This window comes from Coloeus monedula, assembly GCF_965178545.1.
Source record: "Coloeus monedula genome assembly, chromosome: 9".
In the NCBI taxonomy this organism is placed as follows: domain Eukaryota; kingdom Metazoa; phylum Chordata; class Aves; order Passeriformes; family Corvidae; genus Coloeus; species Coloeus monedula.
This window is the reverse complement of record NC_138789.1, coordinates 23,734,001-23,749,074: the sequence shown is the minus strand read 5'-3', so window position 1 is coordinate 23,749,074 and position 15,074 is coordinate 23,734,001. Positions and strand designations below refer to the sequence as shown.

General features: G+C 52.5%; 1 protein-coding gene across 2 annotated transcripts; it reads left to right on the top strand.

Moving 5' to 3' along the window:
- The first annotated feature begins 3,321 nt into the window (after positions 1-3,321).
- On the top strand, positions 3,322-13,291 carry TAL1 (TAL bHLH transcription factor 1, erythroid differentiation factor). Of its 2 annotated transcripts, XM_082287577.1 has the most exons (5): positions 3,322-3,458; positions 4,806-4,955; positions 6,133-6,561; positions 7,339-7,430; positions 11,800-13,291. In XM_082287577.1, coding segments are annotated over exons 2-5 (942 nt in total). In that variant the 5' UTR covers positions 3,322-3,458; positions 4,806-4,953; the 3' UTR covers positions 12,219-13,291. The 2 variants fall into 2 exon arrangements, with proteins under 2 accessions (XP_082143703.1, XP_082143702.1); XM_082287576.1 differs by lacking the exon at positions 4,806-4,955 and having other exon boundaries at positions 3,365-3,458.
- The last annotated feature ends 1,783 nt before the right edge of the window (positions 13,292-15,074 follow it).

Genomic DNA, 15,074 nt, shown 5'->3' with positions numbered 1-15,074 from the left:
TCACTGGTTCACCTGCTACTGAACTCCTCAAGGATCTGATACTGGGTGATGGGGTATGCAGAAATAATAGATTTACTTTGCTCTGAATTAATACAGAAATATTCTGTCACCAAGCATTACACTCTATTAATGAAGCAGCTCTTTTCCCATAACCTTGTGATGATAATATTGCACAAGGTGAAGAATTAGGCTGGAAGTGGTGATTCATTCCCACCCCTGGTGCGAGGACAGTGGAATGATGGTGGAGCCTTGTGTTTTCTCACTGGCCTTTTAGTACATCAGCATTCTCTAACAGGCATTGGAACAAACTCTGTTTTAGTGATGGCATTGTCTCAACAGCAGTTCAGCCAGTGGTGCTGACCTTGCCTTTCCTGTTCTGAGTGTTAAACTAGAGATTAAAACACCCCCCCACTGAAATCCTGGGCCTTTCCCAGTCAAATCCTAAGGACTGCAGTGTTAGTTTGTGGTATGTTTGAGTGGGCACTAATTGCTAATTAATTTTTTACAGAATTAGTCTGTGATAAGCCATGTGCCATTTTGAAGCCAGTAAAGGGAGGAAGGCAGCAGCTGCCTTTAAGCCATGTCAGAATTTCTCTTCTCACGCAGCCTCTTCCATCAACAAGGGTATTTGCTTCCTTTCAGGAAAGGTGCTACTTTGCTGTGCTGAAAAATAAAACCTTTCTCAGTCCCTGCATCTCCCCTGGATCAGGCATAAGCTTATTATCTGCCAGCACATTTTCTGCTGAATCAGTCAAAAAATAGTTAATGTTTTTGAACATTCCAGTGAGATGAATGAGGCAATTCATACCTCTGAGCTATTGTTGCAGGGTTTTGTTCTTTGTTTCCTATTGTAAAATGTCTGGAAACACAGGAAGATGACAGTTGTATTGGTTAATATTTTAAAGACTTTCTTCAAATGCTCAAGGGCTAGAAACAATTTGAAAACAAAAGCCAAACTACTTGCACACAGCTCAGGACAAGGGTGTGGTGTTATAGTAAGTTACACAAATCATATAATCCTGGACAGCAACCTCTGAGCAAGCAAAACATTAATTTACTGGACCAAAACAACAAACAACACCCTTCCCTTTAAGCAGAATTTTCCTTTCATATTGTGGTGCTGAGTAATTTCAAAATGTCTGGATTTCTTTTTTTCCCTGAAACATCTACTGCAATTTCAGGCAAAAAACACATGGAAAGTCAGGTCTGGCTTTGTTAACTGAGCACTGGGGCCCAATCTCTAGAGCTAGCTCACCAGGCAATGACATGGCTAATGGGGTAACATTAAAGCTTTATTGATTTGGTTTTTGTTTTCTTCTATTGTTTCTAGCCATTTCTTATTGTAATTAAGGGAAGGTATTTATAGTGCTAGTTGAAAAGGTGCATCACTGACCGCTTTACTCTGGATCGTTTTTCCCCCTCCCAACGGAAGGGTTTGATCCCTTTTCACTTGAAGAGGTAAAAATGCGGGCCGGAGCTAGGTTGAGCACGGCCCCGGCTCCCACCGCAGCGGGCGCAGGCACGGCTGGGAATGGCCCCGCAGCGGCCCTCGGTGCTCAGAAGATGCTCGGCTTCCTAATCTCCCCCGCCCAGCCCCGGCTGTTCTATCTTTAACGCTTCCTGTTGGTGAGAGGAGCCGGCTCGAAAATGGTCGTGTTTCCTGGCGGGAGGCACGGCGGGCTCTCCGGCGCGTCGTGACCGTCCCTGCCCCGCCGCCCCACGCACGCTGCCGGCATCGTGCGGGCTCCTGCCGGCCGGGACACGGCCCCGGCCCCGGCCGTGCCGCGGGGGGAGCGGCCGGGGCTTGTGGAAACCTCTCTCACGGCCGCGTCCAGAGCGGGAGGCTGAGGGGAAGGAGTGAAAGGAAGAATAACAGCTCCGGCATTTCCCCCTGCGGGAGGGCGCGCAGGTGGCGGGGAGACAATAGCGACCCCCGCACCCCGGCCCCGCCGCCGCCCCCCTCACGTACGGCAGGTGCGGCCGGGCCTCTCCGCCGCTTGTCCTCCGAGCCCCGCGCAGGGCCGGGGTCGCCGCCTGGCCCAAGCCCCGTAGAGGGGACTGGGGGCGTCCCGGGAAGGGCTCAGCCCGGGTCCCTTCCTCCCCGCCCCGCGCCGGGGGTGATTTCGTTGATTTTCGGGTTCCCGCGCAGGCCGGCCCCCGAGCTGTCCAAAACCGCTGCCCGCCGCTGCCTTCAGGGCCGCGCTCCCCGTGGGTGCCCGGAGGAGCGGATCTGGGAGCCTCCAGCCGCTCCTGCCTTCCCCCTTTCCATGCCGGGAGCCTCTGGCTTTTCGGGGACGTTTCCACCCGTCCCGCTGCTTTGCAGGGCACCGCGCCCGCCGCATCGCCCGCCTCCCGTCCCCACGAGCCGCTCCGGGGGCACGGCGGCTTTGGCCAGGCCCAGGGGTCCCTGTCCGCCCGGGCCGGAGCTCGCCTCGGCCTGGCTCAGCCCCTTCCCCGACGGGGCGCGCAGCCGGCCCCGTGCTCCGGCCCCCACGGGGTTCTCAGCCCCGCTGGCCGTCCCGCACTGCTACGGCACGACCCAGGTCCTTTTTCTCCCTTCCCCAAGCCCCTGTCCTCCAGGCTCCGTCGCTCACATCCCAGGTTTCTGGAGGGCGAGAGGTGCCGGCTCGGTACCTGCTCCGCTCACAGTCCCCAGCATCCCCCAGCTCGGCAAGGATGCTCGGCCTCCTCCCACCCCAGAACGGGAGACGAGACAGGGAGCTCGCCACAATTCAGCCCTTCAGCAAAAATGCCCAGTGTGGGGGGAGGAAGGTTGGGGACGGGGCTGCTTTTCACCGAAACATCTCCTCTCGATGTGCTTTATTTACCTCCTCTTGTCCCAAAGCAGCCCACACCCCTTCCCCCTCTCTCAACATCTCCAACAATTTATTTTGGCTCATTAAATTTAATTAAGAACGGAGTAGGTTTTCCATATTTAATAATTAAAAAAAAAAAAAAAAAAAAGGGAAAAAAAAAAAAAAACAGGGCCATAATAACCTCCAAGAGTACTAAAATAAAGAATCGCTATTCAGATGCGGGCAGCCACAGAGCAATTTTTTATTACTCTTTTTTTTTTTTTTTTTTTTTTTTTCAGTGTCTTTTTAAGAGCATCTAAGCACACACACATAAAAAGCTAGAAGGCATGCATTCCGGAGTTATTCCTATGCATATCCCTGCAATAATTTTCCGCTTTCCTTCGATAAAATTGCCAAATAATAATGAATCATTTCATAAATAATGGGTTTAGAAGCTTATCAGGGCAGGCGGGCCACTGCTGGGGTTTTATCTCTCTCGGCCACATTGCAGTAGTGTTCCGCTCTCCATACTAAATAGGAAACTGGACGTGATGTGGAATTAGAGCCTACCCAGCTGAAGCCACCCAACACTTACTACAAATATAGCCGCGATGCGTAGGCCACAAAATGGCTCCACTCACTTTTCCCAATGAAAAGCAAATGGTGAGTAAAGAAGAATCGGCTCTGCAGAGCGCTGGGCGCTGGGGGCGGCGGGATGCGGTTTTGGGGGGCTCCGGAGGGCAGCGAGTGGGCTTTGGGGGGCTTCTGCCCCACGTGAGAGACAGGCGAGCAGGGAAAAAAACACAAAATCTTTTCCGCGGTTGGGTTTAATCTTTTTTATTCTTTGATGCGGGGTGGGTGAGGAGGAGAATACGCTTTCCCCTTTGAAACTGTGGGGTGTGGCACCCCCACCAAGCCGGGACCCTCGGGCTGCGGCTGCGAGGCGGTGGCTGGGACGGGCTGGGGGGCGCTGGGGGCGAAGCGCCCACGGGGCCCGGGTCCCGCAGCCTCTCCCCAGGGACAAACTCCAGGACACGGCCCGGCAGACAGCCAGAACCTGAGCGCTTGTCCCCGACAGGGGGTCCCCGATATCCTGCTCCCTCCCGCCCCTTCTCTTTGGGGCGATATCCCTACAAAGAGCCGGCGGGAGAGGTGCGCTTTTGGGTTGGAAATTTCCCGCTGATCGGCTGCTGGAAAACAAAAGGATTTTGCGGAGCAGAAACCAGCGGGCGGGGATTTAATGCCCCCCCTCCATTTTTTTCTAAACGAAACCACCCTAATTTAAGGCAAAATACTGCTGCTATCTTTGCGGTTTTGTATATTTCGTTTTTTAACGAATGCGGGAACAGACGCCATCGGGATTATTTCTTTTTTCACGAAGGAGAAAACCTAATTTTTTGTAATTTCGTTGGCGGGGTGAACCGGCCTCGCCTTCCTGTCGCTGGGCGGCGGGGAGCAGGCTCACTCTGCCGCCGGCCCGGTGCCGGCTGTCGCGGTTCCTCGGCCCGGGAGCGCGGCCGGGAACCGGCCCCTCGAGGAATTTAATTTGCCCCTTTAGGAATTAAATTTTCCAGCCGGACGTGGGAGAAACGCCGCCGCCGTCGCCGCTTCGTGCGAGCCCATCGGGAGAAAAACAACCCCGTGTCCGGCCCCGTCTGTGATTTCCTCCCGGGAAGACCGGGCTTGCAGTGTGTCCAAAAAACCGCCCAATTCGCCCCAAATATAGGGCGCTTATTTTCACGCCTTTTTATCTCTGTTTATTTTTTTTTCCACGCCAGGCCATGGCCGTCGCTCGTTGTGGCCCCGTGTGCGAGGCGGCGGCTCCCGGCGGCGGCGGGGGGGGGACCCGGGGGTGGCCGCTGTCCCCTATCACAGGGGCCTCCCCGGGGTGCTGTCCCCTCCTTCCCTCTCCCCTGCACCTTTTTCCCTCCACTGATCTCTGGCAATCCGGACCCACGAGATCCACCCTCTCCTTTTTTTTTTTTTCTCCCCCCCTTCTCTTCCTCCCAGGATTTAGCAGTTTTATCCCGATGCGGGTGTCCTTCCTCTCTGTAAAGTCGTAAGTACCTTGAGGTGGGAGGAGTAAATTCAGCCTGACACTGAGAGCGCTTTTGTTGAAACAGGAGAGACTTGCGGTGTCCCTACTTAAATATGACACATGTGAGTAATCTCTTCCTATACAATATCGGAATAGGCAATTAGATTTTTCTTTCTAGAGGGCTGGCGGGAAGGGGGCTGGAGGGAAGGCCGAGAACTTGTGCTTTAGGTGGTCGTATTTTTTTATTTTGTTTTCCAGCGAGATAGTGAGATATGGCCAAAAAAAAAAAAAAAAAAAGGGGGGGGTTCTCGCGACTCAGCCTATCAGAAACGAAATAAAAAATTTCTCGAGGCAAAGGAGTGAGAAGGATGGGTGGCAGCTCTCTGCTCCGTGAAGCTCCTTATTTATATGGAAAAGAATAACCAATCAATCAAACAAAAGTAATCTAAAAACGAACGAGGTGATATGTGGGAGATAAAGCATAGAAATAATCGCGATATCGCTGTTTGGCCTCGGCGCGAGGTGCCCTGTCGCGACAGCATTTGTTCTGTGGGAGAAGGGGGACAATGCTGCGTGCGGCCGCGGCCGGGCCCCTTCCTCCTTCCTGCGGTAGAGAATGCGCGGGGGCATTGGCTCCGTTAGGGGCTGGTTTAACCCGCTCTCCTCCAAAAAGTGGTTTTAGGTGTATTTCGATCGTTTATAAATAATAAAAAATAATCATGGGAGGAGAAGGGGCCTCCCGTGAGGCTAAGGCCGCTGCAGGCAGGCCGGGCCGCGACTGGGCTGTCTCCGCAGGGCAGCGGACACCGCCGGGGACCCCAAAATGGGGAGAAATAACCCCCAAATAGCGGAGGCCCCTGAGCCTTCTCCGTAATTTGGCCGCATAATTTAACCCGCACCCTTGGCGGCGCTCCGGGCGCTGCCCGAGCCCCCCTCGCTGCTCCAGCCGCCCTGATGGTGCCGATGTGGATCCCCGAGGGGCGCCGGGAGCGTGGCGGGGAGTCCGGCCCGTCCCCGGCGTGCGGGACCGGGGAGCTGCGAGACGTCAAAGCGCCGCTCCGCGAGGCCCCGTGACGTCACAGCAGGGTCGGGGCGGGTGGGGTGGACCCACAGACCCCCCCCCCCCCGGCCTGCCAGCAAACTCTGAATGATTTGGGGTGATCAGGAACTCCCCCGTTTCTCACCGACGAGGTCTAAGCCCCGAAGCGGCCCCCCCACGTCGGGGCGGTGCCCGTGGAGGGGTGAAGCCCCCCTTGGTCCCCATCCGGGGCCTCCCCTGACCGCTGCCTCTCTCCGCAGGACGATGGACAGGCCGCCCGCCCCGCCGCCCCCCAGTGACCCCCGCGATGCCCGCCCCGCCCGGCGGCACGACTCGGAAGCGGAGACCACGAGCGAGCCGGAGAGCAGCCGCGGGGGCATGGAGGCGCCGGCGGACCCCCAGCTGCTGCTCAACGGGGCGGCCAAGGAGGCGGGCCGGCCCTCCCCCGGGCCCCCCGCCGCCCCTGTGCCCGTCATCGAGCTGGTGCGCCGGGGGGGCTCCCTGGACATAAAAAGCCGTGAGGCGGCGGGGGAGGCGATGCAGAGAGCGCCGGGAGCCGAGCCGTGCCGCGCCGCCGAGGCCGCCTGCGAGGCCCGCATGGTGCAGCTGAGCCCCCCCGCGCTCCCGCTGCAGCCCCACGGCAGGGCCATGCTCTACAACCTGGGCCAGCCGCTGGCCACCATCAACAGGTCCGTGTCTCCCCTATCCCATCCCATCCCGGAGCGGCTTCCCCGGGGGGGGGGGAAAGCGGCTCGGTTCGGGGCGGCGGGAGGCGCGGGGCGGAGATGCGGGGGCAGAAGCAGCAGCATCCCTTCCTCCGCGCGGGGCTCGTCGCTTAGGCAGCGCGGGTTTGCGCACACAACTTTGCAAAGAGAGAAAGGGAAAAGGGGGGAAAAAAAGGTAAAAAAAAGAAACGAAAAACTCGTTCCTCGAAGGTAAAATATTTACGGTGGTGAAGTCCCGGGCAGAGCGAAAGGGTCCGTCAGTAAACGGATGAGAACCGCTTTAGCTCTTCGGAGCTCCCAGGGCTCTCTCTGTTCTCCGACGAGTCCCGCAAATTAGAGAAAGGCACAGCAGAGGCTCTGACAGGGGGCTGAGCCAGCCCGGGGGTGTGCAGGGACGGACCCACTGCGGTGCGGACCCGGCCCGGGTGGACGTGCGTGCCCGCCTGCGGGAGAGCTCAAAGCCGCGGGAATGGGGTGGATTTTGCCCTAAGCCGCAAGTCTGGACGCCCCACGCCGCTCACATCCCCCTGCCCACGCCGGGCTGCCGTCCCTCGCTGCGTGTCCCTGGTTGGCCGCGTGTGGTGTCACCGCACGACCCCGGGCTCGGCTTCGTGAGCCGTGAGCTCGCTCCGAGGTCACGGAGCGGCTCCGCTTCCCGCCGGCCCCGGACGCTCCCCCTACCGCGGGGCCGGGCCGGGGGGTGTCGGTGTGTCCTCACGGCCTCGCTGCCTTTCTTTGCAGCGGGTTTTTCGGCGAACCGGATTCTTTCTCCATGTACGGCAGCAACCGGGTGAAGCGGAGACCCTCTCCATACGAGATGGAGATCACCGACGGTGAGAGAATTTCGCCCCTGCGCCACCTCTTGGGGGGGGGGGGTGGGGGTGTCCCCATCTGCTGAGGGGGACAAGTTCCTGCACTTTGCCACACTCTGGCACTAAATCCCGAAATAATAAAAGGACTAAATCCCCAAAGCCCCCAAGACGCGAGTAGGATGCCCAGGGAGTCAGGGTGGCTCTCCGGTAAGAGGAGCCCACAGCGGTCCCCAGCAGCGTGCCCGATGAGTTTGCCTTCACCCAGCACCCAGCGGAGCAGTTCAGTTTGTGGCTAATTATATCCCTATTCTGCAAATTGCTTAGAGATTAGACCCTAAAGAAGGAAATAAATATAAGTCTGTTGAAGTGCAGATCAGGGCCATTGCAGTGAGGTGTTGCGTCCGTAAACCCTTCCAGCCAGGAGACGTTCGCACTGCAGACCACAGCCTTGGGCAGAAAGGACAACCTGCCTTTAAAGCGCCGGGGAGCAAAGAGCTAACACCGTGCTGAGGTCTGCAGCGGCGCGGTGGGATCGTGGCCTTAATTCGGTATACATCCACAAACTGTTCCCGTCTGCCGTGGAGAAACGTCTCGTGGCAGAGTCTGGGGGGAGATGTGGAAGGTGACATTCTGGTGTTTCATTCTGGTGGTCCCAGATGCGGGCATCCCTGTTGGAGCTGCAGGATAATTTCGGAGAATGGAAGGCAGGGAGAGGGCAGGGCACGATCTACTGCCTGCTCCTGGCAGCAGGTGTGGGATGCTGTGTGCAAGAGCGCATTTGTCCACGGGATGCTGCCCATGCAAAGGGACATTTGCAAGAATAGTTTACACGTGGAAGGCCACCCTGTTTATCTCTGAAGTTATTAGCCCGTACACATGAGATTCACTGAAATGTGTTTTCTCTTTAGCAATTGTAAACACTGTATTTAAACTGCTGGACAATTAATTTTCCTCCTTTCCAGCTAGCCATCCTTTTCTCTACCCAGCTAATCTAAGATCAAATCATAACCTGCATCAGTCTAAAATAATACAACCCGAAATGACAGGCTCAGGGTATTATCTGCATTCATCAGTCCTTCTGTCCCCACTTTCCGCCCTCTTGGTCCTTTCAGACTGCAGCCCCGTGGGACAGGGGATATCACAGCCCCAGCACAAGAAGGGCTTTTTGTCTGGGTTTTGATTCCGAGGCTTAGCGGTTACGGGGAAAAGCCCATCAAATCTCGGTGTCTGACTAAAGCTTTGGACTTGCTACTAAATTAGGTATTAAGGATTACAGAAGTACTTGGTTGTAACCAAGTTTTTGAACGTGTGGTTTAATGCAGGTGTACAGATTTGGCCCAATCCTGCAGGTCCTGGTTCATGTGAATTTCCAAGACTGGACTCAACATTTTTTGGGCGAAAAAATAGGTGTCAGGTTATGTTGTCTAAACAGGAGCAGTTCGGAGGGATGTACATCCCATGCTGAGGCATCTGTGTAGCGTGAGAGGCTTTGCTTATTGCTCTGATTGTCACCTGCTGGGTGACATCCACAGCACACAGGAGCACCACTCTTGAGGGTCCTCAGCCCTTGGGATCTGCAGAAGGGCAGGGCAGTCTTGCCAGACTTTGTGCTTGTGGGGTTTATCCGTAAGAAAATGAGTGGTGGGGGTTTTGCAAGTGTTTCTTTATCTATTTTATGGAAATTTTGTTCCACTTAATATGTTCTTTTAAAATAGCCAGAAGTGAAGATAAAAATGAAAAAAAATATCTCTAAAAAAGTATATCCTGGAACTCTGGAAGATCATCTTTTTATTAATTTTCCTCAGACTTCTTATTACAATTAAAAAAGCATCAGTCAATCCATTAGAACAAAATCCAGGCAAAAATTCTCATCTGATTGCTTGGATTAATTATGAGGCAAGTTTCTTTATGAGAAATAGATTTTCTATTATAACACAGCTATGGGGCATTTTAATTTTCTCCATTGCTTGACACATTTTGGCCAAAACCTGATCTCCTTCTAAAATATATGTTTAATTCAGTTGGTAGAGGAATCAAGAATTTGAGTGGTGTCAGAATTTGTTTTATATACTGAAGCTTGATTTGGGTGCCCCTGGATGAAAATGAACAGGTCTTTTTTATTTTTTTTTTCTGATTTCTGACCTATTTATGAACAGATGTCTTTTAGTCATCAGCTTTCAGTGAACAGAGACACATATTTAAAGCCTGTGAAGAATTAAAGTCTCTTTAGCTTTTTTTTAATGAGCAGTATCCAAGATGGGGTTATTTCTCATACTCTTATGGGAGTAAATAGTTTTTAAGCTGCATCTCTTTCTGGACTCAAGACCGCTTACTTTGTCTTGTCTGGAAAGAGCAGTAAAGTGTTAAAAATGTCATAATATTGTAGTAGGATGTAGCACATTCTTCACTGCTTAATTAGTAGTGCTGCTGAGGTCCCTTTGGTCCCTGCCACCTTCCCCACAATCCTGTGGCATAGCAGGCTGTGCACATCAGGGACAAGAAACCTTCCCTTTTCATGAGCTCTTGCACATTGATTCGTACAAAGGTATTAGGTGCTGTTTGGGGGTGAAGACTGCCTTTATTAAAGCATCACACTGGAATCTTAGAGGTCATAGGTGTGTCTGTCCTTTCTACAACCCCAGTTTATCCCAGGGACTCTCTGTGATTTTGGGGGACTCCCAGCTCTGAGCACACCATGAGGAGGAGTGAGTTGTGTGGCTGCTCACACACTCCATAAGCTGGCAGCTTTAACCTGGCTGCTTGGGAGTGTGTCCCCATGCAAACCCTGCAGTGCAGGGTATTCTGTGTGACGTGCTGGATGTGATGAAGGAACTCAGTTTCCCCTGAATGGAGGAAAGTGTGATGGTATCTGATCATCTGGAACAAGGGATACCACTTCTCCTGTTGTGCTAGGTGGGACCTGGAGGTACAGCCTGACTAGGATACTTATAAAAAGTCACACCTGTTTGGCTCCTGTGCCACAGTCAAGGCAGCCAAGAGTTTTGCTAGAAAAGAATAAAGGTGTTTAAATGAGCCCCGGGGTGCTGGTTTCACTGGGTGATGTCAGAGCTGTGGCTTAAACTGCTCACCAAGGCCAGGGGCTTGTTCCCACCAGGAGGGAGAAGTTAGGCAGGTGTCTCAGAGTGGGAAAACAGGGGAGAGATGGTGGGAATGGGAATTCCACAGTCCTTTGGGGTAAGACTCACTGAAGTGTTACCTGCAAGTCTTTGCTTCCCACTCTGTGATGATTTCATTGTATGTGATGCTTCCAATCCCATGGGAGTTTCTGCTGTGGTCATCCTTCCAGATTTTCATGAGATTGAGGTGACCTTCCATCGTTGATGTCTCCTGGAGGAGATGATGGAAAGGATGTAATAATAAAAACATCTCATGATAGTGTTCTCTTACATGAGGTGGTTTCCATGGACCCAAGAACCTGCCATCCTGATTTACAGCACTGCTGCTCCTGCAGCGCTGTACTTTTCTGTAGATGTGCTTTTGGGTCACTTCTAGCACAGAGACAAAGCTTTTCTCATGCCACCAGGAGTTACCCTGATGTGCTGAAAGGAGAATTAGTGTGTTTTGTGCCTTCATCCTGTGTAGCATCCCCTGTCAGAAACATGGCTGTAAAATTTCAAGGATTTAATTGGAGGCTACATGTAATTAGGCCAAATGGACACCTCCAGCAATTTGGGATCCCATCTCCAACTAGTGCCAGAGGGAGTTTTTGCCCTGTGGCAGAGCTGTGTAGAGAGAGCAGGCAGTCCTCAGGTCAGCCGTGAAACTGTTCCATCCTCACCTGTGATCACCCTTCTGGCAGGACACTGCCTTCCCTCTGTGGGTCACATCGCTACCTGTCCTCATTCCTATGGGGCAAACCCCATTGCCCTGTTCCACTCAGAGGGCTGGTGGCAACCCTGTGGTCGCTCTCAGCAGGGAAGACCTCTGGATCTCAGAGTTGTCAAAGCCTCTGCTCAAGCTAATTCCCTCCCATCCCAATGGTGTGTCCTTTAGACAATTTTTGGGATAGAAAATAAAGCCATCTAGCGATACAAAATTTTAATAGGACCATTGTTGCTGGGTTACCCTTGTTGATGAGTTGAGATACCCTAAAATTATTGCAGCCTTCTGCGCACTTATCATGACACATGAGAGGTAAATTTAGCTATCTGAGGATCCAAAGAGATGCACCTCAACTTTTTCCCTTGCAGTGGATCAAACAGAAGTTATGGCTTTCTCCAGTTAGATGGAAACTCTTATTTCACTGCCCTGATGATTAAACCTCACTAAAATTAGTCAGGTAGTTAATCTGCAAAACAGTGACCTTTTCAGCAAAGTAATACCTGGCCTGTTGAGCCCTGCTCCTAATTCTGCGTGCTTGGGATTGCAGGTCCTCACACGAAAGTGGTTCGTCGCATTTTCACCAACAGCCGGGAGAGATGGAGGCAGCAGAACGTCAACGGGGCCTTTGCAGAGCTGCGCAAGCTCATCCCCACCCACCCGCCTGACAAAAAACTGAGCAAGAACGAGATTTTGCGCCTGGCTATGAAATACATCAACTTCCTGGCCAAGCTGCTCAACGACCAGGAGGAAGAAGGAAACCAAAGGGGCAAAGTGAACAAAGACTCGGGGATAGTCCAGGAAGACCTCCTGCAGGACATGTTGTCTCCCAACTCTAGCTGTGGCAGTTCTTTGGACGGAGCGGCGAGCCCGGACAGCTTCACGGAAGAGCACGAGGCGCTGGATTCGAAGCACACGCGGAGCCTGCACCACGCCATCCTCCCCGTAGAAGGCAACGCGCAGCGGTGATTACCCTCACACTGCTCCCGAGGCGCACGGGGGAGAGGCCAGGCCTGGCTGTGCCGTTGCTGGAACTTGTGCTTGTGGGATTTGTGACTCTGCCTTTCCCTGGGAGCTCGGGCTGCCCACTCTCCCCAGCCTGGGGCAGAGAGGCCGGCACGTTAGCTGAGGACAAGACCAACCCAGATGGACGTTCGGGGTTTAGGTACGTGACCGTACAAAGAAGAAAAGCATTGAATTCATCTTCGTTGTACAGAACTGCTCGGGATGGGACTCCGCAGAGGGGAAGGAGATGTGGCTGGTGCCTCTCCAGAGTTTAGAGGGTTTTCAGGCCACTTGGTGACCGTCTCTTTTCAAGCAATCATCTGGGGGAGACATGGAACTCCTCTTTCACTGCTGACGGAGGCCATCGGTGCTTTCCAGCTCCACGTGGTGCTGGAAACTGCTGCATCACTCCAGCGCTGCAGCACTTCTCCAGCCTGTGGCACATCCAGCTGGTCTGAGCAGGAGCTTGACCACGTGTTCCTGTTGTCCAAGAATTTTTGACTGTATCTTTTTAAAGAGGTGAAAAAATACCCTCAGCAAAAGAACTATTAAAAGGATTTAGAGTATTTCTTTTTCTCTCCTTTTTTCTTTTCTTTTCTTTCCTTTTTTTTTTTTTTTTCCTTCCCTTACTTCCTTTCCCTTCTATCTGATTTTGGATTGTTTGGGCTTGTTGTATTTATGACGTGGGATTACTTCTGTCTAACACTGTCATGCAGTATCCACTGAATGAAAAGGTACATAGGTGTTTTCTGCCACCCTCCCAGTCCCTGATCCTTCTGATGGTAACACTCAGCAGGTGAGTTTCAAGCCTGCTGTAGTCTCCTAGAGTTTTTCCAGTGGTTTCTGTAGGGCCAGAACTTCTCTCAAGAAAGATGAATTTCAGAGTTGGGAAGGAAAGAAAATATTTGCTAGTGAAGTATCTCCTTGGACTGGGGGATTTTTAAATTCAAAAAAGCAAAAAAAAAAAGGCAAAAGGAGTCAATGATGTATCAACAGTGTGCGTGTACATAGGGTTATAAAAAGGTTTTTTAATGGTATGCTTTGAATTTTTTGGTTTTATTGTGTGAAAATGGTGGTTCAGCTGTGCCAATGCCCACAGTGTGGACAACAATGCTGGATTTATTTTGGCGTTAGGAGGGTCCTCACCTGTCAAGGTTGGTAGGAGTCCACAGATCCTCTCTGAATCTTGTGGGGAAGCAGTAAAAGCAGTGTGGGATTAGCCCCCATTCCTGAGTGCTCAAATTAGTGCAAAACTGAGCTCTGTGACTGAGCTGATCCTCTGATTGTGCTGGCCCCCAGGAGGATATTTGGGAAACAGGGGAGCAGGAGGCTGCTGCTGTGGTGGCTGGGAGCTGAGAACCACCCTGTCCCATCACCACTGCATCAGGACCATCTCTCACCAACCCATCTCCTGATGGAGCGTTTGCCCCAAACCCATCCTCTCCCTCTGCAGATATGTCAAGGCACAGAAATCTCTACCATGATACAGTAGAAAAAAAACCCAAACCCACACACAAACATCCTTTGGAAGGGAATAAATCTTTTTGAGTGGGGACATCTTCCACCGCACTCGTGCCTTCCCAAGGGTGCTGAGGTACAAGGGAACACAGAGAATTTGAGTGCGTGTCTGCAAGCCTGTCCAGGCTTAATTCAGAGCCGTGTCATTTCCATCCCTGCTTGGTTTTGATACCTCTTTGTAAATAATAGGTAAAAGTCTGGCGTGTGGCTTGGCTTGTTAGGCGGAATTAGTTGCCTGGGAAGGGATCCTGGCCCATGCAAGGATTTCCAGCATAGCCCCCAAATTCTTGGAAAGCACCAATCTCCCCCATCTTAAATTGGGGAAAAGGAGGAAAACTCTTGGGTCTGGATTGTGCATGGGGGTTTTTCCTAGAGGAGGTTACCTGCAGGGCTGGGCCAGGGAAGGTGCTGGTGGGTGAGGAAGTGACGCTGAGGAAGAGGTTTGGACTGGTACTGGTGCCAGGGGTAGGACGGGCAAGCAGCAGCGGGCTGCCAGGGGGCCCTCGGGGAAGGGAGGGCGGTGCTGTCACACAGGTAAAACTGTTCCTGGTTCCCAAAGAACCCTGGGTGGGCTATGTGGGGGTTTTGCACCCTTGTTATTAAACTGTCGCAAGAAAAAAAATTCACCAATACTCAGAAATCCCTCATTCCACACAAATCCATCACTTCTTGTTTATATTTTCTCGGTAGCTGAGCAGTCGGGAAAATGGTACAACCTTGGCAGCACCCCCAAACGCCCCCAGGCACTCGCACTCCTGCAGGGAGTGCCGCAGGTCTCCCGGGGTATGTACAGTTGTACTTTAATTGTGATTTGAATGGTACATTTCCTCTGCCCACCTCTCCTCCTGCCTGCTTCACCTCTCGCTGTGTGGGCCATCACCCCCCATTCCTGTTGGAAACAGCGCTCTGGGGCAGTGTCGTACCGTGTGAGTGAATTCCTGCCTTATGAATTTTGTTTTTTTCAGCCCCGCCCCTTTCTCTGCCACCCTCCCCTTGGATTTCTGCATTTTTTCTGCAGAAATGAAGTAACCAGACCTGGTACCCTGAGTCTCAACCCACTGTGGATGTGCTATTTAGAAAACACATTTGTCGTAATGTGTGTGTATATATAAATATATATATATAATGAATATATCAAGAATATTTCTAAATAAAGTTTTACAAAGCAGCCTCCACTCGCTGTCTGCCTCTGTCCCACCTCACCACTTGAATCCATCATTACTTTGGTGTTTCATCCCTGAGTGTTGAGGGGTGACGATGCCAGGGTGGCCCATTCCCAGACAGCCAAAGGCATAAACAGGC

What these genes read in the sequence shown, in the direction of transcription:
- TAL1 (XM_082287576.1), top strand. An exon ending in CCGCTGGCCACCATCAACAG is followed by an intron (nt 6,562 to 7,338) that starts GTCCGTGTCTCC and finishes CTTTCTTTGCAG; the next exon opens with CGGGTTTTTCGGCGAACCGG. An exon ending in CGAGATGGAGATCACCGACG is followed by an intron (nt 7,431 to 11,799) that starts GTGAGAGAATTT and finishes TTGGGATTGCAG; the next exon opens with GTCCTCACACGAAAGTGGTT.